Source organism: Amphiura filiformis, chromosome 17, assembly GCF_039555335.1.
Source record: "Amphiura filiformis chromosome 17, Afil_fr2py, whole genome shotgun sequence".
Classification (NCBI taxonomy): domain Eukaryota; kingdom Metazoa; phylum Echinodermata; class Ophiuroidea; order Amphilepidida; family Amphiuridae; genus Amphiura; species Amphiura filiformis.
The window spans coordinates 54,786,972-54,812,248 of NC_092644.1; the positions used below are offsets into that span (position 1 = coordinate 54,786,972).

At 36.4% G+C, this 25,277-nt stretch overlaps 1 protein-coding gene across 1 annotated transcript in view; it reads left to right on the forward strand.

Moving 5' to 3' along the window:
• LOC140138011 (CYFIP-related Rac1 interactor B-like) overlaps positions 1 to 25,019 on the forward strand; it is a 78,387-nt gene extending 53,368 nt beyond the window's left edge. Inside the window, exons 5-11 of the mRNA XM_072159843.1 lie at positions 1,799 to 1,938; positions 3,842 to 3,916; positions 15,824 to 15,943; positions 18,266 to 18,345; positions 21,083 to 21,209; positions 23,501 to 23,571; positions 24,666 to 25,019. Coding sequence (XP_072015944.1) covers positions 1,799 to 1,938; positions 3,842 to 3,916; positions 15,824 to 15,943; positions 18,266 to 18,345; positions 21,083 to 21,209; positions 23,501 to 23,571; positions 24,666 to 24,732 — 680 coding nt within the window. The 3' untranslated portion in view covers positions 24,733 to 25,019. The remainder of the gene's footprint in view (positions 1 to 1,798; positions 1,939 to 3,841; positions 3,917 to 15,823; positions 15,944 to 18,265; positions 18,346 to 21,082; positions 21,210 to 23,500; positions 23,572 to 24,665) is intronic.
• The last annotated feature ends 258 nt before the right edge of the window (positions 25,020 to 25,277 follow it).

Below are 25,277 nucleotides of genomic sequence, written 5' to 3' on the forward strand. Positions count from 1 at the left end.
TTCAGGCCTGTACTGATTTGCTTTTCAGTGCAGCATGGGTCGATACTGACAAGAAATACCTAAATTGCAAGATCTGGATGAGCTCTGTTAATTGAGATATTTTTTGTCACTATCGACCCATGTCGCACTGAATAGCAAGTCAGGGAAGAAATGCATATTGGAATAAAAATGTAATATTTATACATTGATCTTATAAAAAATGAATCAAGGAAGCCAATAATCACATTTATATCTCCATAGGTGTTTCGGTTCTTGAATTAAGGCCATTAAAAACAAACTGTTTCGGTATCCCCCTCCCCGAAGAAAAATCATGCACCTGGGGTAGATATGACACCCCTTATCAAGCTTGGGGATCTCCTTTAAACCCATCCCATTCCTCCTTTGCGATACCTCTATTTCAATATTTTGACTCAATATTTGATTGCAACCACCTGCATTAAGTTTATTCAGAACCAAAGTCAGTGCTGTATTTCCTATTATTAATACCATTCTTAATTCTTGATAAATCAAATCACGATATTATCATTATTCCATCGATCATCTGCTGATAAAACACTGTATCACCTGCCTTTTTAATTCCAGCAGTAATGGTTGGCATACATCACAACAACTTCATTTATTTATTTATACTGCAGTCTTTTGAAAGGCTGTTAACCTGATATTTATTCCTATCGCACCTTATGTCCCGCAGGTTGTTTACCTGTAGAAGCCAAGAATTCAATAATAAACTATCTGTAGTACACCAGTCTTGTAATAAAATGTGAATGACACTGACCCTGTGTGCATCACTAGTGATTCAAAGCTCTTAGTAAAAGCATTGTTGCCCATTTATGATCAGAGTGGGCTATTCCAAATGAAATCTATATACCCCTTATTGAAACATGACCTTAGCAGTCAAGTTAGTACAGTCGATAAGGCGTTCGACTATGGTGCGAGGGGGTTGCGGGTTTGAAAGAACCCTGGCTGTGGTTTAGTATGCTCTTGTGGAAAAATTGAATTAGCTTGAAATTCAACTGGACAAGGAACTTAATACTGATCATCTTGTTGTAACCCGTACAAAACTCGGGGAGCTGATTCTGGCTGCGAAGGTCAAATTGTGATATGTCTAGGGTGTACTCTTAAAGCAGCAAAGTCCCTGAATGATGTGGGGCTGTAGTGATCAATGACAACCTTTAAAGTGTGCTGAGGCATGTGGATCAACATTTAGGGGTTGTTCCTGTGCGCAGCGCACTATAAATCATTGCAGTTTTTTTCTTCTAATCTGCCATGTACATCGTAGGGAGTGTGTGAGATTAACGGGCTATATGGATGTCAACTGGAATAGCCCATTTTGTGTACACAAGAAGCAAGATTGTAAATGAGTGAATTTTTAATAGAATTATGTTGCTTGCAAGTATTGTCAATCAATATATGTCTTCTACCTCCTCTCAAACTTGTAAGAATTAATTTAGGTTCACTACACTTTCATCTTATTGGAACCATACTGCCGTTTATTTAGATCCATAGTTCAAATGGAGACATAACATGCATATTGCAGATAAACCAGAGAAAAAGCTCCGGACATATCTACCTGTGTGGAAACTTGAACCCCAGACCTCTCGCTTACAGGGCAAACACTCTAACCTTGTTTGCTAATTTATCTATAGGATGGCATTTCAGACAAATGAGATAGTTGCCACCCCCAAAACCAATCATCAACTTGTTTTAGATCAAATCTTGTTGTGTTATATCCAAGATTACAATGATTTTACTAATATAACAATTTGTATTGCATCTTTCATTTCCATTCTTTTGACAGCGTTGGATACTGTACCACAACTACTTCATGCACTCTGCTCAGGGCCCATGACACCGCAACAGCACTTGGAAACTCAACAAGCACTTGCCAAACAGTTTGCAGAAATACTACACTTTACACTCAAATTTGATGATCTCAAGGTGAGTTTGTTCGCTTGGTGTGGAGACACGCTTGAGTCCTGATGGGATCAAGTCACTGATAGTGCCCTTTACCCTAACCGCCCTAAAGGCTACAAGAGAGCGCAATCATCCATGTGATGTGTTTGAACAATCAAATGATCACACTTACACACACAAAACCACACATGGCTTGCTATCCCTGGTCTTGTCAGTCATTTGCACCAGAGTTAGTGGTTCAAAACCAGGCTGGAAAAGACTACCTTTTTCTTCATCTTCTTCCTTTCTTCCTTCCATTCCCTTTACCAAAAAGGCATAGGTTAAAGGTAGGTGGTCAGATTTTTTCGTATTATTTTTTGTTCCTCGCATAACCGTGTGTACCAAAATAATCCAATTGCCAAGTTTTGATGTTAATTGCCCTAGCCATTTTAATCTTAGAGGTAAAAACGTAATTCACAATGCCCATAGAATGGTATGTGTGGTATACCACATTTGGGGATGAGGCTATCACTTTTTTGTTCATAACATCTAAACGGAATATATTTGAGTCCTATAATTTCACTGGGATTGTCAGAAAAATATGAACTCTCTCCTGAATCCTGATGCAAAAGTCTCCATTTTAATATGAATAGATGGCGAGATGAGACTGTTGATCAGGTCACCCATCTTAAATATGTATTACAAGGTTTGTTCTGGATTCAACATGCTTAAATCAGGATTCAAAGAAAATTGATTAAAAGGAGTATAATTTGATTAAATAATACACAAATATAGACAAGTTCTTATCAAGCTAACAGATTATGTTTCTTCATATTCAGGTCATTTTGAAGTCGGCTGTCTGTTGTTGATTGATTTTAATACTAGTTGATCCGCAGAGAGTACCATATATCAAATGCATTCAGTGATTAACAAGCGTCTCATGTAATCATACTAAGTAGATATCAATTTATCAAGTGTCAAAATTGGTACGTTTTTGATTTCACTGATTTGATGTCGACATCTCGGATAACGTGAATGGGTTGACAGATTGGAGCGTGATAATGACGCCAGACTGATGCTGTGTGTCAAAGAAATTGAAATTTTCTCTTCAACCAATTTGACTCGGTTCATGTGAATGTTGTTTGCTAAGATAAGATAGAGCCTTGAAGAATACCAATACAAATTAATGTTGTCAGTTGTACATGGACACATTAAAAGGTGTTTATTGCTCAAGGTGATTTAACACTACAAGTATGACCAAATTGGAGAGAGAAATTCATTAATGTCAGTTCTGGAATTTATTTCACTGTATTTGATTGAACATTGAAGTAACTCTTCTTTACATAAATTGAGCTAAGTAATAGGACTGAAAATATTGTCATGCTTTAATCTGATGAGGGGGAAGTTTAATATTTTTAGCCCCACCTTCAATCTTGGTGGAATGGTGGTGACAGGGAGTGGTGGACTCAATGTGCTGTATAGTTTTGTACCATGTTTGTTGCATTTTTATGAATATTAATAACCTTATTTGCATATTTTACCTAAAATGCCATTACTCCACTCTGAAGCTTACATTGCAAATAGCAATGAACTACTAACTTGGTAGGGTGATACAATGTGATCCCTACTTGTGTTGTATATTTATGTCATACTATTTACACATTATTTGTTTTTACATTTTGTTTATACAACCCTTTGTTGTTGGGCCATGAACCGAGTAATTTTAAAACATCAAAAATAGCAACATTTAAAAAAATGTTGCTATTTTCCAATATGAGGTTTCATTTGAAGTATTATGTGTGTTTTTGTGGGTTTTTTTCACTCTTTGACCATACAATTGTGCAGCAATTTTTCTGTCAACTTCTTTCATTTTTAAATTTTTTATTTGAATGTGATATCAATTTGGTATACATTTATTTATATAAATGTTATTTCTTTTGTGTTTTAGATGACCAATCCAGCCATCCAGAATGATTTCAGTTATTATAGAAGAACACTCAGCAGAATGAAAATGTCCAATCAGGTAAATAAATGTTTGTGTATGTCTTTACACGCATGTGTAGGTCATTTGCTGCAAGCGGGAACAGGGACCTTCCACAGGCTAAAAGTAGGTACAGTGGACTGCAAAGTACCCCATAACACATTAACTTCCATATCCTTTTAGAAAAGAGTCTTAAGTTGATTTGTTAACTGTCATTTAAAAAAAAAACATGTAAATTTTGTGTTAAATGTGTGTAAATCTCAATTATATGGCATTGAAACAAATTCTTCAGGATATAATAGTTTATTAAAGTAGAAAAGGTTTTTTTCAAATCTTAGTAATCTGGTACTCACTCAGAAATGTTTCAATTACTATCAGGAATCTTGATCATTCTTTTGTGGTGTTTCTATAATGTTTGATGATCAACTCATCAATAAATGGCAAGCAGGAACTTAGGAAATGTCATCAAGACCAAAACGTGTTGCTGTTTCATCAAACAAGTAGAAACACCACAACAGAGTGATCAAGATTCCTGATAGGAATGGAAATGGGTACCAGATTACTTGGATTTGAAAAAGAACCTTTTGCAGCTTTATATCTGTTTTTATATGGTTTTTTTTCTTTAGAATATAAATCCCTTTAAAAATAAACTTGGTACTTACAATCTGTAACATAACATACTTTTAAGGAAGGGTTAAAATTTGCCAACTCTGTAGAAACTGCCATAGATTGCTTAGAAATGTTTTATCACACATGATGTAGTCAGTCTTGACACATACGTATCATATTTTAAGCAATTCTCACCTTGGCTGTCTGTTGGGTATGGCTCAGCTGCAGACAGCGATGTCAAAATTGAGTCTGATAGCGACAAAGTCAAATTTGAAAAACGGCCACAAATAGTGTGCAATTTGTGTTTATTTTTTACTGTTTCTTCAGCATCATGATTACTGTATCATGGGAGAAGCAGATCCAATTTGGATGGGATTTTCAACATGATTTTGGCTGAAAAAGGCAAATTAATTTGATAATAAAGAAGTGAAAATTGATTTTGAGCGACTTGTGACTCATTTTGGTGGATTGCTTTACACTTCATGTGTGCGTGTCTCCATGGTAATCATGTTAGGGCATCATAAATTCCATTATGTATTTAAAACAGATATGCAGCTCCCTTTGGTAATCTTCAATAGTGCATTTTCCTCTGCATGGCATACCTAGGGAATATGGTAAGAGCCGAGGAAAAAGCAATGTACGCAAAGCAATCACAAAATGTATCGGAAGCAGCAAAGAAAAGAAGAACAAATCAGGAAAATGTCAATTAATTAAATGTTTACATTGTCGCGAGATGATATTGGATAAAGCACCCACATGGGACCTAGAAATGAATCGGTATTGTTGCACAATATGGAGGATGGCAATTGGTTGTTAAAAAGCGATAAAAAGAAACTGAATTCCGACTCAATTACCAAGTTTTTCATTGAATAGGTAGACCCAAGATGCGCTGTGTGAAAATTGATATGTAATGGGCTGGTTATGTATTTGGTTTATGGATTCCCAGGTGATGTACTGTAAAAAGTGGACATTTTTCACACTACAATTATTTTCACACTTTTCACATTCTAAGCAGCTACTGTGAAAATAAAAATGGACAAAATATTCCATTTTTGTATAGGTCAGTATATAAAGCTTAGAATCAATAACTTAAAAACAAGTGCAACAGTGCAAAATTGACAAAACACAACAAATTCATGGTGCGAAAATTTCCACTTTTTACAGTATTTTTAGCAGACTATGGAATGGATGCTCTCTGTGAATTCAGGCATTTATGAAAACTATATTATTTCTATTATGATTAATATTAATTATAAGTTTGACATATGATTTTGAGCCAAAATGGGTTATGTTATCTGCTGTCTTTCATATTTCTCCTGTTTATTTTCTGCAGTGGACTCTTAAATTAAAGGTAAAACCAAGAAAATTTATTTTGCAGTTAATTTGATGACATTCATATAGATATATTTAAGGAATGATACAGTTCATATCTAGTTTGGTGATCTTTCTCATGTCTCTGCAAACATATACATATACATGTTTTGTGACTTGCTTGTTTATATAAAATAGTTCCTTGCTTGAAATTCCATTTTGTTTTTGATTATATGTAACTATAAAAAATAAAAAATTGCAACTCTTAGGACTAAAGGTCCAAGTCAAGACTTGCTATCAGTCACTCTCCAGAGCCTTTTCCTTGGCTGTAAAATGAATATGCATTTAAATTATTACTCTCTTTATAAAGTACTTCTCAAAGCATGATGGTTGTAATGTTTTGCACAAAAATCCTTTTTCAAAAACTTCATTATAATGCTGAAATCAGAATAATCCTTCTGTGTGTTGCAACAGACAATTTTTCTATTCAAATAAATATATTTTAGCTTTAAAATTTCAGCTACTTGATGAGAAAAATATTATCTGTGCACAAAAACAAATATTATCTGTTGCACCGTGTTACACAAAAGATAATATTTCACTTAAAACAAGCAACTTCTTTGCCAATATCTTGAAAATTTGAAATTAAATATCAAAGAATTCTTTATATAGATAAAATTAATTTTGCAGTTTGATATTTCACCCAGCACAATGTGATTAAAATGCATTAAATTGAATCCATTTAAAATGATCAAAATAGTAGAAAATTCATATTGACTTTTTTGCGCTGGGTTTTGACATACATATTGGTCACAGCGTTGCAGAAAATATTCGTGCTGTCTATATACTCGGGAAATTACAGAGGCGATAGTGTTCATGAAAATTTGTAATTATTACTTCATTTTGATATCTAATCAGTGCTATAATGTCATTTTAGGCAGCAATGTGTTTGTATTAAAAGAAATAATAAAACCTGTTGTTGTAGAACTAGAATTACTTGTATGCAAATCCGAAAGTTGCAACAGATTATTTTCATTTCTTTGTTTGTCAAGCATGATTGCCAGTTTGTAAGTAACGTTGGGCGCAAGGTACATTTTGTACCACTAGGGCGTAAACAGATTAATTACCGTGCCAACTGATAGTCGGTCACCAAATTAACTATTCACACACCGATTTTATTTGTCAACCTCACAGTCAATTAATTTATGTCAACATGCGGTCCTTTTTAAGCCAGCTAAGAGCTAGCTGTCTAATTCGGAGATCGTCTTTGTTTGCTAAAGCTATTAAAGGGAACAAACCAAAATATCGATGACGTCCTATAAACGAATTCGTTTAGGGGGGAGGGGGTAAAAATACTCGATTACGTTTGTACAAAAACATCGGTCTGAAGAATGTGTCATTATTATTATTATGTCAAAACTTTTAACATTTCATTATTACGTTTCTGGTAGGGAGGGAGGGTTCGGCTGAGAAACGAAACTAATTACGTTTATAGGGCGTCATCGATCTTTTGGTTTGTTCCCATATTGGGTACTAGCATTGGTTTGAATTACTTTGCGGAACTTTTTACGGTGAAAATATATACAAGACCTTGTAAGAAAACGAGAGAATGTTTGGCCGTTTCAACGAATGAAAACGAGTGAGAATTTCAAAAGTTATGGTTTGAAGGAAATATGACATTAAAAGTTATATGCCAGGCCTATAATTATTTCCACAGCATATCAACGAATAAAATCTATGGTTTATAATCAGGCGTTCTTACATTTGCAGACCTCCTGGAGACCAGCACAGCATGAGATGCGAGTGTACATGATTAAAACATAGACTCTATTTCCAGGGTCTATGATTAAAACCTTTATGGACGTAAAAGTCAAAGTAACAATATCCTATATCCTGTATCGTTTTATGGATAAAAATGACTCAAAATGTCATTAATAAAATAATTGATTTCTTAAACATCAGTTTTGTTTTTTCAACGGGAAAAATCCGATTCAATTTCAGGGCCTATCTATGATATGGCCATAATTTATACATGTAGGCCCATTGAACAATATACCCCCCATTTGACATGTATTATAAATAGGTAGGTAAACAAATGAATTATTGTATAATTCTATCAATTATAAATAAAATGACTAAAGTGAATCCACCTTTTTTTATTTGATCATGTTGATTATTAAATAATTATTATGGCATTCAACAAAATGATTGAAGAGAAAACACACAATGCAGACTATAGAATTCATAGCTTGGCGGACTATCGGACTAACAACCAACACATTCAAAAAGTTTAAAAGTTAAGATTGGAGCATGGAAGTAAGAGACATTCTTACTTCCATGATTGGAGTGAGCAGTATTTATAATTTTATAATGTGCTAGAGTAAGTATACATTGCGAATTAATATAAAATTAATGTGCATGTATAAGGCAAGTAGAATGGCAGTTTTTAGCCAATTAGCTAAAAACTGCAGTGTATTTCTTAATATTAATAATGAGCTAAGGGTAGCCTAAAAGGCAGAAAAGCACAAAAAGACAGAACAATGTGGAGTAATGAATTAAAGAGTTGACAGGATGTTATAGGAGTTAATGTTTGGTTTGCTTTTTCTGTGTGCATGTTCTCATCATTGATGGTTTGGTGGACTGTCATGAAACATGATGGATCCTAAAAAAGCGTGATACTGAAAATGCCTTATACCCAAACTAATTACAAGACCTCTTCTGCATTGAAGCTGGCTTTCCCTTTTGAATGTAATTTTTATTGAGATCGCATGCAAACATTGAACATCTCATTTACATAATAATGAACTCATGTCTGTGAGCCCATTTTAATGGCCATTATCTTATATACATAATGGTTTTGGATTCAATGTTTAATTGGCTTAGTCCTCTAAATATTTTACCGTAAAGTCCTATGGTGGAGGGCTTTTTTGTTGTGTAGTCCTACAAAGGTGGGGTGACTAAAAAGTAGCCTGCTGGTACATGTTTTACCGTACAGTCCTATGGTGTAGGTTTTTTTAAAAATTTTTGTCCTAATTTGATTGCTCTCCTTGGTCTCTTCGTCATTTAGATAACTTCCAACACCAACCTTCCTAGTTTAATTCTTTCAATCAAAATTTCACTCCTCTGCTAATGATGACAAGTGAAAATCGAAGTAATACAGCAATATCAATATGGAACTACACCTTTATCTTGACAGTTCATTGGCTCGCCCTATTCCTTTTAAAGGAATTTTTATTTGCTCTTAACCTGTCAATAGTGAACTCGGCAAAAAGCCTCTTCAACTAATTATTTTAGCTTTAAAATTTCAGCTACTTGATGAGAAAAATATTATCTGTGCACAAAAACAAATATTATCTGTTGCACAGTGTTACACAAAAGGTAATATTTCACTTAAAACAAGCAACTTCTTTGCCAATATCTTGAAAATTTGAAATTAAATATCAAAGAATTCTTTATATAGATAAAATTAATTTTGCAGTTTGATATTTCACCCAGCACAATGTGATTAAAATGCATTAAATTGAATCCATTTGAAATGATCAAAACAGTAGAAAATTCATATTGACTTTTTTTTGCTCTTAACCTGTCAATAGTGAACTCGGCAAAAAGCCTCTTAAACTGTCATGCTGCAGTGAGCCCATTCAATAGGCACAGGAAAGCACTGTGAAGGAGCAAATTGCGCTATTCCAGTTAAAGTCCATACACCACTCATGGAGGACATGACATTAAGGTCCCACACAGGGGGTGTTGATTTCAAATGGAGTCACCCATTTAGGTAACTTCCATTTGAAACTCACACTCCCTGTGTGGAAGATTAAGGTCATGTTTTCCATAGGGGGTGTATGGATTGTAGCTGGAATAGCCTATTGCCAAACTTACCGTGGCCATGTATCTGCAATACTCAAATCAAGTCGGATTGAATTTGCTTGAATAAAATGAGGTATCAAAAATATATGGGATAAATCGATAAATCTGTACAATTTTTGGTAATTAATACATTAAATCTTACTTTCTTGTCTTTGGAGCATTAGTGATTGCTAAACAAGAACATCCTAAAATTCAACAAAATTCAGATTTGATATATTTTGAAAAATGCTAAATGTGTTAATAACCGGTGCAAATAGCATGAAAACAACCTTATAAAGACAAATGTGTCATTTTAACATGAATGTAGGATTAATGTACATACATACAGTTATTATCACATAAGTTAGGCTGTGGAATTTGAAAACCATGTTTAACATAAAAACACTAAGCTGGGGATAACCATTATACACTTGCAGATTTTAGTTATTTGCAATGGCTTATAACTCGAATAAGCATCAGCAAGTATGATCAAATAAATACATATTTTAATATTATTTGGGTGAAGCATTTATAAGCTAACTGTTTTGTCTACAAAATCTGTAATCTTTATTCTAAAGTAAAACTTTCTCCTTGCACATAGCATACAAATGTTTTACTGAGTATTAAAATAATTACAAATATAGAAAAAAGTTTGAGATGACGTGGGTGTAAGGCTTTGAATTAGCTCACCTCCTTTTCATCTTATCATGAGAGCATATTGATGAGTAGGTTCTTTCCTCTCTGCATGATGTGCACTATATACCTGTAACTCAATTCTTGTCTTCAAACCAATTTCATATATTTATGAAGCACAATTATTAAACCAGAGACAATTTATGAATAATTCTACATAATCATAAATTTCCTAAAGTGTAATTTGAAAAGTTTTCTTCACTCTTTTAGAGCTAGATGTACTTTACTCCTACACGCTCGCAGCCATACTGATTTGCTATTATCACAGCCAAGCTAATGCATTTTTTTTTAATATTCACCAAATTTAAGATGCCTTTCTTTAAACTATGATTTATCTTTTTGTTCCTCTTTCCATTTTTTTGTATTATTATTATTGCAAACTAGTTTGCATGTGCTATGTCTATTAGCACTAAGTAATTTGTCTGATTGAATCGAGGCAGCGTAGATGGGGCAAGCGGTGATTGAGGCAACAATCTGCCGGCAATCAATATACGCAGAATCACACATAATTTCACGACATGTTTCTAGAATCCATATCACATTAAGCTACATAGTAAGCTGATGTATACTAGTATTGCATGTCTTGAATATACTAACTTTGCTTATGCTAGTATGTTTCGTTTTTTGGTATGATCGATGGGTTTTGTCGTTTTAGGGTACGAGTTGTAAGTAGTTATTGACTTCCTATAAGAAAGCAAAGCAAGAAAAGACGCTTCTATTTTATGGGTGTTTGAAATTACTATGCAGTGGTTGATGTTGAAAATATTGGGAATTACACATATAATTTAGAGCATGGAAGTTAGTTTGAGGCTGATATATTTATTGCTGAACCTGTTGTGTTCAGGATATTGCAAGTTGAATTGAAATTAACTCGGTGAAAAGTGCTATTAAGGTGTAGTTTTGTTGCGAAACAGAATACGGAAATGTAATTTTGAATTTTGCCTAGCATAATATTGGTATGATTGAATAATTTGCTTGCAGAGGTGGTTACTATGTTATTGAGAACAGTTTTTGATTGGAAATTGAGCACTTTGATTAACAAAAGCCACATAGTTGTGCCTTTCAGTATTTTCTGATGAAAACAAAAAATATAATGCAATCAAATATAATATATGTTACACAAAATCAATTTCCATTGTTTTAGCATCGCATTCTTGTCTATTTATTTATGCCACAAGGACTATCGTCAATTTAAATTGGAGTTATGTTCCTGAGACATCTTTACATTGCTGAAAACAACAAAATATGTTAAGACTTTGACAGCTTTTTTGTCATAGCTCAAATTGATTTCAACAATAAATGACTCATTTCTCTAGAATTCGTACATGTTTTGAAGGATACTTAAAAGGTATTCTGAAAGGTACTTTTAGTATATTATCTGCTAGTGCAAATGTATGAATTTATAAATATTAGGTCCTGTAAATGTTGAAGATTCATATGTAAAAGAATGTTTAGGTTTAGCTTTAATTTGGTTTTCATATTTCCTATTAAACAATGGATGCTGTAAACTGAGACATGCATGCACACACACACCAGGGCTCAGACGTACCTTTGATCAACTTGTCCATGTATTATAGCATATTGGAACAGTTACTGTAGTTCAGTTTGACTGTACAAAATGGCTTTTAATAAATTAGGTAATATTTTACTTACAATATATATTCTGGATAATTGGGCTATTACAATTGATGTCCATATACCCCTATGTAAGTCATGGCTGTAATCTTCCACACAGGGAGTGTGAAATTCAAGTGAGGTTACCTGAATTGGTGACTCTATTTACAATCTACACCCCTCTGTGAGATCTTCCATACGGGGTTTGTGGATTTCAACTGCAATAGCCATTTGGGAAAATAGGACTATTTTACATTTGCCAATTGCATTTACAATTACAACCAACAGGCAACTACCAAGTTTGAGCTTGATGTATGCACACCCTCCCACACACACCCTCCCCATGCACCCCTACTTGTACAAACCTGTGAACGAGGACCTTACCTACAACTTTCTCCTGTCTAGAACCAACAACATTGCACACCCTAAGCCAATCTCCAAACCGTGGACTCATCAGACTTTTTACTGTCCAACTGAGGCATCACCCTACACTGGCAAACAAGATAAGGTCTTATATTCATGCTTACGTTGTTGATAGGTAGAGACAACTGTGGATGTCCTCTGTTGTGGGGTGTCCACAGTCACTGTACTATTGTGTCTGCATCCTTGGTCTTTATAAATGCCTCAACACACACACACCCCAACCCACCCCTGTTAACAAACCAGATTTACCACACAAATTTCTCACTTACCATAATCTTGAAGAGAATATTTTGACTTATCTAATTATTTTCTTTCAATACCTTTTGCATTTACCCATCCCTGCCCTTCAGGAAGTTTAGAGCACTATTAGATTGTATCCAGAATGGTAAGGTGAACAAATCCATTTATACAGGGCCTACCCACTGACTAATAGTATCAATAATGCCCAAGTTAGTGCACAAAACAGCAGACATATTAAAATGCAAATTGCACCACTACTCTGTAATCGACCCAGATATGCAGCAAAACACTCGGCTTGAGTGGTATGGGGGGAAAATAAGTTGTCAATATGGTAATTCATGTGGTAGGAAAAAGTGGTTTTATCCCCCTAGATTTTTTTGTAATTTGAAAGAGGAAATCAAATACTGTCAATTGTTAAAATGTCAAGTAAGTGATTTGGTTGAGAGAAATCATGAGGTGGTGTACATGATGCGGGCTGGTCCAGATTAGTCCACTCATCTCAATGAGAGAGTGAGGGTGATGTACATGATGCGGACTGATCCAGATTAGTCACACTCATCTCAATGAGAGATCATGTGATGGTGTACATGATGCGGCCTTATCCAGATTGGTCACACTCATCTCAATGAGAGAGATCATAGGGTGTACATGATGTGGACTGATCCAGATTAGTCACACTCATCTCAATGAGAGATCATGTGATGGTGTACATGATGCGGACTTATCCAGATTGGTCACACTCATCTCAATGAGAGAGATCATAGGGTGTACATGATGTGGACTGATCCAGATTAGTCACACTCATCTCAATGAGAGATATCATGTGATGGTGTACATGATGTGGACTGATCCAGATTAGTCACACTCATCTCAATGAGAGAGATCATAGGGTGTACATGATGTGGACTGATCCAGATTAGTCACACTCATCTCAATGAGAGATATCATGGGGTGGTGTACATGATGTGGACTGATCCAGATTAGTCACACTCATCTCAATGAGAGAGAGATCATAGGGTGATGTACTTGATGCGGTCTGATCCATATTGGTCACACTCATCTCAAGAACCATTTTGAAAATAGTCGCGCCTAGCGATGTAGCAACAAAGTTGCCTTCAAGTCAACTGGTTGGGATTTGACATTAGGTCATGCTAGCGACTTAACGATCATTTTTCCAATAACTTAGCGATGGAAGTTACGTCACAAAAAATATTATGCTCCTTACGATTGCTTACTATGATATGGCTTTAAGAATCATTTTGCTTGTTTAACTTAAAGGTGGGTGGTCAGTTTTTGATGAGATGAAGTGGGGGTGAAGCTGTCAATCTAGTCACACACCTTTAAAAGTACAATATATTTTGCATTTTTAATTTCATACCTTCAATAAAACCCATGTGTCAATTTTTACACCGTAACTTATTTTTAAATCTGAAAACTAATGGACCCATATTGGCAAACATAATGTAAACCTGCGATTTTCCCTGATGCGTTGCAAATGCCACCAAGAGCAAATCCCCAAATCTAATTAGGTGGCAGGGTAAATATGCGCTAGATAATTGCAATGATATGAGTGTTGTATATCAGGTAGTGATGGATACTACACTTTAAGATATTTGTGGCAGCGTTCGAAATAAGGTGGGTCCTTGGGTCAAATACCGATGAGGATCCGATTTTCCGAATGTGCGGGATGAGCAAGCACAATGTAGCGAAAAACATTGTGTTGATACAGCTTCAGAATTCAGCAGTCAATACATATATACAGTATTCATACATCCATGATGGCCAGCAATGTTAAATTCTACAACCCTTCTACCCTTGGAAATTAGCGAGGACCCCTGGACTTTCAGAGGCAAGGTCCAGGGGACCCTTTAATTTTTTGCTTATTTTCTAGGCCTGTTTCTGGTCTAGGTTGGTCCGGAATGATTTGGATTAATATTAGGTTGTCTAGAAGGCCCCAATGATGGTAGGGGAGAGTGGCGAGGAATATATTGAATGCAGCTCAATTTTTGTTTGTACACCAAAGCTGGGAATATCCTGGGAGATGTTTTGTGTTGCCAAGTTACAATATCTTGTTTTTATTTCCATGTGTTTCATGTAGTAATAGAATTGATCAATTGTGAGAGTTTTCTTGCTATTATTGTACATGAAAGCCTCACTTATTAAATTAAGTACTGTTTGTACAGGGGGTCCCCATTGGGCTTGAAAATGAGAGATGATCGAAAGTTGGTAAATAATGTCAAGGAAGTCTTGAAATTGTCTGGCAATGACTAGACTGTGACAAAGACTTGGTATAGCTTCAGATGAATTGAATTTAACTTCTGAGACTGTGATTTGGTGCAGTCTGCGGGTGTTTGCTTGCCTTGTTTTCCTTTCTTTTGGCTAATGTTAGAATATTTTCTGCAGCTCTGTTTCATTTTGGGGTTAGGTACAGGTTTTGGATTTATGCAAGTTTTGTTGCAGGCAGGGTGAGCTAATACAGCATGGTTCATCAGGGGGATTGAACTCCACACCACAGTCACGACCTGTGCACCCCTTGAGCCCCGCCCCCCTCATGAATTGCACCCCCTCTGATACTGTCATTCGTAACTCCCCATTTATTTCCAATGGCACTACTGGCTGAATTATCCTAATACATGTATTAGGTTATATCATGTATTGAGCCAATCAGAGATATGATAAGAATAGGACTAATGGGGATAAATTGCTGAGAGATCTAAAAGCTTTATTTTGATTGGTTCCTTAGATAATTATATTATGTAATTAACCAATCATGCTTTGTTAGAAAAGCAGTATTGCCTGTGGGGTTAATAAATAAAATCTAGTTACACCACTGAACTTATCTGTGTGTCTCATCTCAAGTAGAGAGTAACACCATGTTGGATTTTGCAGTGGTAGATTCAAATCGGTGCACTTATGCGGTTGTATCGCCAGTGTGGACAAATCGTCCTTATATATATGTGTATACGCCCTGCGAGATTAGGTTAGCACTTTCGATTTGAATCTACCACTGGGAAATCCAACATGGCGTTACTCTCAACTTGATATGAGACACACTATAATGTGTCAGAACATTGAATTAAATGGGTCTTGTAACTTTTGAGTATTGTGTAACTTTCGAATGATGCTTGTTTATGACTTGCTCCAACTTTTTTGGGGTGCATTGTAAATCACTAACTTTGTTATTGATATTGTATATTATCTGTCTATATACAGGAAGATGACTATGTACATGCAGTGGATAATGAAATGGCCAACAGAATGTCATTATTCTATGCTCAAGCAACACCTATGTTAAAAGTTCTTAGTGATGCTACTACCAAATTTGTATCAGAGGTAAGTCTCTTAGGCCAAGAAATAAAATAGTTGCTTGTTCTCCAGAACCTTCTCAGGAATGGGCAGTGGAGAACAACCAAACCTTTTTAGGGCCTTATTTTTGTCTCGCCTGATAAGGCAGGAGACTATATAATCACTTTTCCGTATGTGTGTGGGGGTGGGGGGGTGTGTATGTGACAAATTTGGTTAAAGTTTTGGTTAAAGTTTGCTTTCCGCCTGTTTTCTCGGAGACTATGAGTCGCACGTTACTCAAACTTGGTGGGTGGGTGCATCTTGACCCGAAACAGAACCGGTTTGTATTGGTTAGTGGGTCAAGGTCACTGAGGTCATCTGGGGGTCATCTGAGGACAAATTAGTAAAAACTGTCGTATGGCCATGAAACTTGGTTTAACATTTAAACAGTCAACATTTAAAGCCAAATTTTTTGAAGGTCATTTCGAGGTCACCAGAGGTCATCTGAGGTCAATTTAGTAAAAACTGTCGGATGGGCATGAAAATTGGTGGGTACAGTCAACATTTAAAGCCAAATTTTTGGAAGGTCATTTCAAGGTCACCAGGGGTCATCTGAGGTCAATTTAGTAAAAACTGTCGGATGGGCATGAAACTTGGTGGGTACAGTCAACATTTAAAGCCAAATTTTTGGAAGGTCATTTCAAGGTCACCAGGGGTCATCTGAGGTCAAATTAGTAAAAACTGTCGGATGGGCATGAAACTTGGTGGGTACAGTCAACATTTAAAGCCAAATTTTTGGAAGGTCATTTCAAGGTCACCAGGGGTCATCTGAGGTCAAATTAGTAAAAACTGTCGGATGGGCATGAAACTTGGTGGGTACAGTCAACATTTCAAGCCAGATTTTTGGAAGGTCATTTCGAGGTCACCAGGGGTCATCTGAGGTCAAATTATTTAAAACTGTCGGATGGGCATGAAACTTGGTGGGTACAGTCAACATTTTAAGCCAAATTTTTGGAAGGTCATTTCGAGGTCACCAGGGGTCATCTGAGGTCAAATTAGTAAAAACTGTAGGATGGGCATGAAACTTGGTGGGCAGCCAGATAATCGTGCCCAGCCAATAACCGCCAAATTCATTTACCTCTACCAAAAGTAATTGTAAAAGCAGGCGGTCGCAAAAGCAGGCGAGACTCGTGGTTCGAGAACCACCTTGTTGTTATTCCAGTTGAAATCTATACACCCTCTATGGAAGACACCCGGGGGAAGACATGACCTTAATGTCCCACATAGGGGTGCAGATTTCAAATGGAGTCACTCAATCAGGTAACCACATTTATAATGCACACTCCCTGTGTGGATGATTACAGCTAAAACACTTCCAGCCCTCATGAATATAGCAGAAACATAGCTCCATAATAACCACATGGACTTAACTGATTTTTATTCACCTGTGCAGTTTCAGTAATACACTATAGCCATCCCAGTAGTAAGACTACAACTGTAGATGAGCAGATATTATCATTTGTTTACTTTACAATACTGGTCTGTTTTCTCAAAATCAAGTGGATCAACATACAGCTCATTGTTGTACTTCAATTTTCATATTGGAGCTAAGTGTTGAGTGCTGTAAAATGCATGAGACTGTTAATTAATTCCAACATAGTAGGTGGATTTGTCTGATGCCAACGGGATGTAGCTTCCCAAATGTCATGCATGAATATAATAGAATGTATGTATGAGAGTATATTAGGGCACAAGTTGTTATGTTGTACTTTAGTGCTTCATAAAATCTCACACTTCTTGTGTGCTTCCCATTGAGCTCTATGTGGAATTATAATGTCAATAGATTGTGTATTAAAATAAAATGAATGAATATAAAAATATCTCTTATGTTACAAATATTATCATAAATCACATACAAGTGTAATTTCAATATTAATGGTGGTTGGTCCTGTTGTACATGTAGCACATGGTGTTTTCTACTACACATTGAGACTCAGCAGCCAAAACATTGTTACTCCAAGTTTTGAGTTCAATTGCTTCAGTGATTCGGATTCAATAAGCACAATGTGTGTGTCACTGTGGCCCATAGGAAAGTGCATGATGGCAGTGACCACCAAATTTTAAAAAACCTGATTTTGACCCCTGAGAAAATAATGGTCCCAATATTCGGTTACGAAGTGTTTTGTTCTGTGTTTACCAGGACATTCACTTCATAGGCCAATCGGCGATCACGTTTTGGCACGGCCCAGTCTTGTTTTTGTGTAGGCCATTTTGTCAGAATTCCTTCATTTTTTTTTCTTTTTTTGCCATTTTCTGGAGTTAAATGGACTGTTTTTCACTTATTTAGCATGTTTCTTTTTCCATCTTCAGAATAAATCTCTTCCAATAGAGAATACAACAGATGTTTTAAGCACAATGGCATTGATCTGTAGAGCTATGATTGAAAACAGGTGAGTTTAGCGGAGATAATATTAATGATACGATCTAATCCTATCAGTTATTATCATCGACAACCTACGCAGCAACCAAGTGTGCGATTTATATATTATAGTCTGTTTCAAATTTATGAACTATTACACCATATTTTGTGTTCTCCTATTTCAACTAATCAGTGCCAGAAATGGGTAAGTGCAATAGATGCCCTGTGAACATTTGGTAATTTACACACAGTATTTTGTACTCATCTACACATGCCAGCTATACATGGCAGCTATTGCACTTACTCGCTTCTGGCACTGAGCAGTCGATTTTTCCAGTATCTCAATTTTACAGTTGCCACATTTGGCCTGATTGGATCAGATCACAGATGGAGTCACAAATTCTGAAGGGGCTTTCTTTCAATTAATGCTTTTTATTTTTATTAAGTTTGTTTGTTTTAGGGTTTTTTTATAGGATATTGTTCCCAGTAGTTATGTTTGTGCCAGGTGGCTTTTACTGTGAACAGACAGTAGACATCTAGACAAGGTGAAGAATATATGTAGTGGTTAATACATAGCACAGACAATTAATTCATTTCTTAAAGTGGATTATGTGCTTGCTGTCTGCAGATTAATTAGATACACTTACACAGCTGAACTCCTCTGCTTATGAGTGTAGAGTGCTTATGTGGTACCTGAAATATAGCTATAGACTACCCATGGTAGTTCATTAGCCTTAATTGCAACCTGTGTGTGATAAAAGAGCTGTAAATGAGTAAAATGTTGTTCCCTCTTGATTGAGAGCAAGCTTCGAAATAAGCAGGCACCCAGGATCCATTTACCCAATGGTCATAACATTTTGGTGACTGGTCCACACAAAAATCCTGTGAACCAGGCTCTACATTAAAAATAAAAATAGTCTGGTAGTTAAACACCAGTTTTTGTATTTCGCATGCATTTTACACATGACAGACAATTTTGATAAACAAAACTCCATAAACATGTTCAATAATTTCACATGTTGAAACCAACTGTTGGTTAGAGTGTCGTGCTAGTATTACGAAGGTTGCCGGTTCAAATCCGGTCAGATGCACTGTTTTTCCAATTTTATGTGCGCAGGGGAAAGATTAAAATTTGTTTATCCTATCAACCCAGAGAGTTAAGTATAATAACTTTCATGCATTGATTGTGTATATATGCACAGGCGCACATTCCATATCCTACGCGCAGTGCTTTCAGACATGTTCATTTTGCTTGTGGGTTGATGCATTTATATTTGCTTGTATTTCCCAACACTTAATAATTTTGTTATAAAAATAGCAAAAATCATGGAATGTTATTTTTCCTTGTGTATAAAATAGGTTAATAAATCACTTGTTGGGAGTGAAATTGTACAAGATAATGCTCCCTTACTGAGATGTTGATGCGTCTAATCAGCGTTCGAAATAGGGCCGGTCAGCCGGCCATTGGCCTGTAACTTTTTGGCCTGGCCGGTAACTTTTCTGACTGGCATCTAGTTGCCGGGCCGGCTGGCCGGTAACATTTTAAGGTCAAGCCCGGCTGGCCTATAACTTTTTGAGGCATATTTCGAACACTGCATCTAATGCACAAGCCCCACAATAATTAGTACTCATTATCAGCACAATACACTACTTGCACAACATAAACAATTTTAGGATCCCAATAGACCTTAAATTGAAGTTTTTCAAAGATAGCCATTTTTTTTTGATGACCCAATTATAATACTGGGTCAACACGCACCTGTTTGGACACATGACCTACGCAAGTTGCCATAGTCGTAGTCTCCACAGCAGCCAGTTTGGTTCCGCTCCCTCCACACAAACAGTCTGCCAATGATAACGAACAAGTTCTTTTTGATTGGCTAGCACTTTTTCCATGACGTCATCCAGCACGTGCTGCTCGTGTATCTGATTATTCAGCCAGGAGTTTAACCCACTAGCAATCAAGTTCCCAGATGCATCGCTTCTGATCAGCTTATAGACTTTGCATTGTCGCCCTCTTAGCTAATCAGAATCTGCGTATACGTGGTCATTGGAAGACTGTTTGTGTGGAGGGAGCGTAACCAAACTGGCTGCGTAGGAGACTACCATAGTTGCGCTTTTTGTAATGAATGTCACTTATACGCACTTGTGTGAATTGCGAGAGCATATTATGACGCGTACGCACACCAAATGGCCTAGTTTTCCGTACGTTTCTGATTTTGATTTGATAAGGTCTATTCAAGCTCCTTTACCTAAAAAGGGAATGCTAATTGTACAACTGAATGACCTGCATACCGTATTTCGTCAAATAGTCGCCCTCCCCTCAAATAAACGCCCCCCCACCACTTTTTTCAACCAAGATGTTTCAAAAATTCCGATATTTCCATGCTATCTTGTCTAGTAAGCTTACCAAGTTGCTCACATGGTCCCTAATAGCAGCAATAAATGGCGAAAATCTGCATCAGAAACCCGGAAGTGAACCAAAAGTCAGTGTCAAAAGTTCATAGTTCGTCATTTTAGCGTGACTTTTAAGCTTACCTAATGATTTTAACGGGGAATTGTTGTGCTTAAATGACCTCTAATAAACGCCCCCCCTTGGGAAAATGTAACTCCCCCGGGGGCGTTTATTTGACGAATACGGTATTTACAAAAGTAACATATATTTGATTTGGATGTACAGATATCATAGATTCCATGTCATTTTCTGATATATTTTGTAGTCAAGAAATTAATAACATTTTGTTTGATTTCTGTTTTGATTTTTACAGTGAGCTTTTCTCTAGGTTCCAAAATGAAGACACCATGTTATTTTGCCTACGAGTTATGGTAGGACTTATCATTCTTTATGATCATGTCCATCCCATGGGTGCATTCCAGAAGAACTGTCCTATAGATGTAAGTAAACTATGGTAGAATGTAGTTCAGTACAGTAATGTACAGTACAGCTCAGCTCAGTTCAGTACTGTACAATAAAATAAAGTACTGTACTGTACTGTTAGTATAGTAAGTTCAGACAGTGCAGAACGGTACAGTACAGTAGTTTTCAGTAGAGTGTAGCGTAGTGTAGTGTAGTGTAGCGTAGTGTAGTGTCGTGTAGTGTAGTGTAGTAAGTTCAGAAAGTACAGTTTAGTTAAGATCAGGGAAGATCAGTTAAGGTTGGTCTGAACCCTGGAATTATGGAAACTTTAAGACCTCATAACTGCTAAATTGTTGGTCTAAAGTATATAAAAGTATACATATTTAGAATGGCAAAGACTTGATAAGTTCATCTGTGATGTCAAATTTGGGCCAAAATGCTCATTTTTGGCCCAAAATTTTTTTAAAAACAGGTTTTTGGCCCACTTTTTTTTTGTGCAACGTAAAAAAAAAATTCTTGAGCCAAATTATTTTTTTTATTAATTTTTAAAAACTAGACAAAAATATCTAGGGACTAGACCAAAATGAGCATTTTGGCCCAAATTTGACATCACAGATGAACTTATCAAGTCTTTGCCATTCTAAATATGTATACTTTTATATACTTTAGACCAACAATTTAGCAGTTACGAGGCCCGAAAGTTTCCATAATTCCAGGGTTCAGACCAACCTTAAGTCATTCAATAAGTTCTACCTTCACTCTTTATAATTTTGGTTCTGTAAATGGCAGTGTCTTCAAACTCAGCATGATTATACATTGGAATGTCACCTACAAATGAGGGCAAATGTATATTGATACCTTCTTGAAGATGTTCATCAGGACTGTTCATGTTAAACTGGTATTTGTAATTTCATACAACTAGTCCAAAAATTTCCACTTACTTGCAGACGTTTCGGAAACTCACAGTTTCCTTTATCGATGCTATTGTTGCAGTGACGATCTGTGTACAGCAGATGATTTTTGCTGCTTAGCAACCGAGTTGCCAGTTGATTTCTCAGCTATCAGATCGTCAAAGACGTGAATAGATCGTCAAAAGACGTGACCAATACTTGAACTTTAGGTCACATCACCCTCTCCACCAGAAACTTGGCGTCGTGCGTACCCTTCTTGACAGAAAGAACAAAATAGTCACGGAAGAGCAAGACAAAGTAGAGGAGGAAACGCATATCAAAGGGGCTCTCCAAAATTGTGGTTACCCAGAATGGAGTATTGAAAAAGTGAAAGACCAGATGGCTAAGCCTAAACCTAAGAAAGACAGACCAAAGAAAGATGATTCCACCAAGTCTAAAGGCTTAGTTGTTATACCGTGCGTGGAGGGTGTTTCAGAGCGCATCTCGAGAGTTTCTACATCATACCATCTCTCAACCGCCATGAAACCCAATTGTGCGCTGCGGAATCTCCTGGTTCATCCTAAGGACAAGCGAGATCCCCATCATTCCACGGACGTGATATATTCAATCCCATGTAAAAATTGTGACTTGTCATACATTGGGGAGACAGGAAGAAAGTTCGATGGCGCTTGGAAGAGCATAAAACTGAGGCTGAAAAATTGGTGACAATATAAAGACCAGAGCCACTAGAAAGGCATCCCAATCGGTAGTTCACAAATCAGCCATCACCGACCACGTAGTAGACAACAACCACGTCATCAATTGGGAGGAGGCCAGAATCGTAGGCAAAGAGAGTGATAGATATAAGAGATGGATTAAGGAGGCAATCACCATCAGAAAGCGGGGCAACACCAGGAACAGTGACGAGGAGCAATACAACTTGAGTCACGTCTTTGACGATCTGATAGCTGAGAAATCAACTGGCAACTCGGTTGCTAAGCAGCAAAAATCATCTGCTGTACACAGATCGTCACTGCAACAATAGCATCGATAAAGGAAACTGTGAGTTTCCGAAACGTCTGCAAGTAAGTGGACATTTTTGGACTAGTTGTATGAAATTACAAATACCAGTTTATATTGATACCTTTTTCAGATTTTTGTAAGTGACCTCAGAAGATTTGATACACCGGAAACGGTAAAATATTGTAAAAGATGTACATAAAAATATGTGTGTATCCCTCCTACAAGATTATCTTGATATGCAGGTGTTATGATTACGCTAACAGATTGTAACTGAAACAACATCAAATGTGCAACCAAACTGCAAGATGACCAGTAATAAAAATACATTTGAATTTTTATTACCTGTATATATTTTGATTGTAAGTAAATGAAACTGATACTGATCTGTAACATGTTATTATTCTTATTCAAATCAGGTCAAAGGTTGTGTTAAGGTGCTTAAGGATCAACCCCCAACCAAAGTAGAGACATTACTCAATGCATTGAGGTAAGTTGAGTTCATTAACAAAAGCAGCCATTGTGAACCAAATGTGGTGTGATCAAGCAAAATCAGTCTGAAGTCAGACATATTCAATATTCAGTTTCCCATAGGATTGTAAACAGCATTTGCAAAGCTACATTTTGCAGAAAACCCCATTGAATTTGGACAACCAGTTCAAAAGATGTGAGTAGTTTCCAAAACAATAGGAAACAAAAAGAAATACTTTCTGTGTTTGGCTATATCTCAAAATCAATATTTCTGATTTTGCTTGATTACATCCCAAATGTTCATAAAACTTTATTTAGGCCAGCTTGATCATACAATCTCATGCCCATTTCATAAACATTGCGAATAAGCCCTGCTGGTAAGCTGAATTTATACTTGATTGTTTTTTCAGAAAAGCGATTCCCACACATGCTGTGTGTTTACTTCCATTTTCAGAGCCTCAATCTGATTGATCAATGTTTTGGTGTTTTTTACACAACGCTTCATTGAAAGGCACCATGCATGTCTAATTGGTCAACCAAATGCTTAATTACAGGTTAATGACTGAATGTGATTTTGTGGTAATGCAAATGATGGAAATCAATGCAGACACCCCTTTTTTCACCAGTACAATGCATGACCCTGAAGGGAAAGTGCATTGTGATGGCAAAAAATTAAAGGGCAAGTGTATTGATTTTTGTCATTTACATGTTAACAAACTCTTATCAGTCATTATCCTCATTCTCTAAAACCATCATTGTAATAAAGGTATTAAAATATTCCCCAAATCAAAAAGTAAAATAAAAATTCATCATTGGCTGCCCATAATGTGCAAGCGTCATGCAGTAATGTATGAATGCGAATATGTGTCCGTGCAATGACAAAATCAATGAATGAAATCCACTTTTCAAAGATCCGCTGCTATTATTCTGTTGCCACATGAATAAGAGGTGGTTTCAAAACTTGACTGCCAGTTGGGTGAACCGCGTTCCATTGTTTAGGATAACCGGACAGAATCGAGCGGAACTGGAAAGCAACCGGCAGTTGAGTTTTGAAGTCGTCCCTAATATCATTTATGAATATTAAGTATTAACCTTTGTATTTTGTTTCTTCAGGTACACTACCAAACATCTGAATGATGAATCCACACCCAAAAATATCAAGAAGGACTTAATGCAATGAGTTTGAATTAGGATAAAACTATATCTGTACATAGCAAGATAAAGACACTCTTTTGGTGCCCTGTGATGTAAGGTCACGGCTCTCTTGCACTACTAGGAATTTCATGGCTTCAGAAAACGTAAGCAGGTCAACATGTCAGAGGTCAGCTGTCAAAGGTCAATGTTTGATTCATTGAGGTCACAACAACCAGTTTATGTAAATAATCTCCACGAGATAGTCAGTGGTTTTGTGATAGAAAACATCCGACATTTGTGCTGTTGTGTAATTGGCTTTGGAAAGGTTAAAGGTCAAGAACCTACAAGAACTTCTGCACGTGAAAGGTCAACAACCTACTCTTCAAAGTCATCCATTGGATACGAGTGGTCAGTTACGCGGTAGAAGAAGCATCTTGAATGTTATTCTGAGTATATAATTAAGTGATCATAGTAACTGTTGGTTATGAAAACTGAGAAGATGTGTGCTTGATGTAGATGTGATGCTGTATAAATACTTCATTTCACAGGCAATCTATTTCACAATTAAACAATAACCAGACTTTTTGTGAG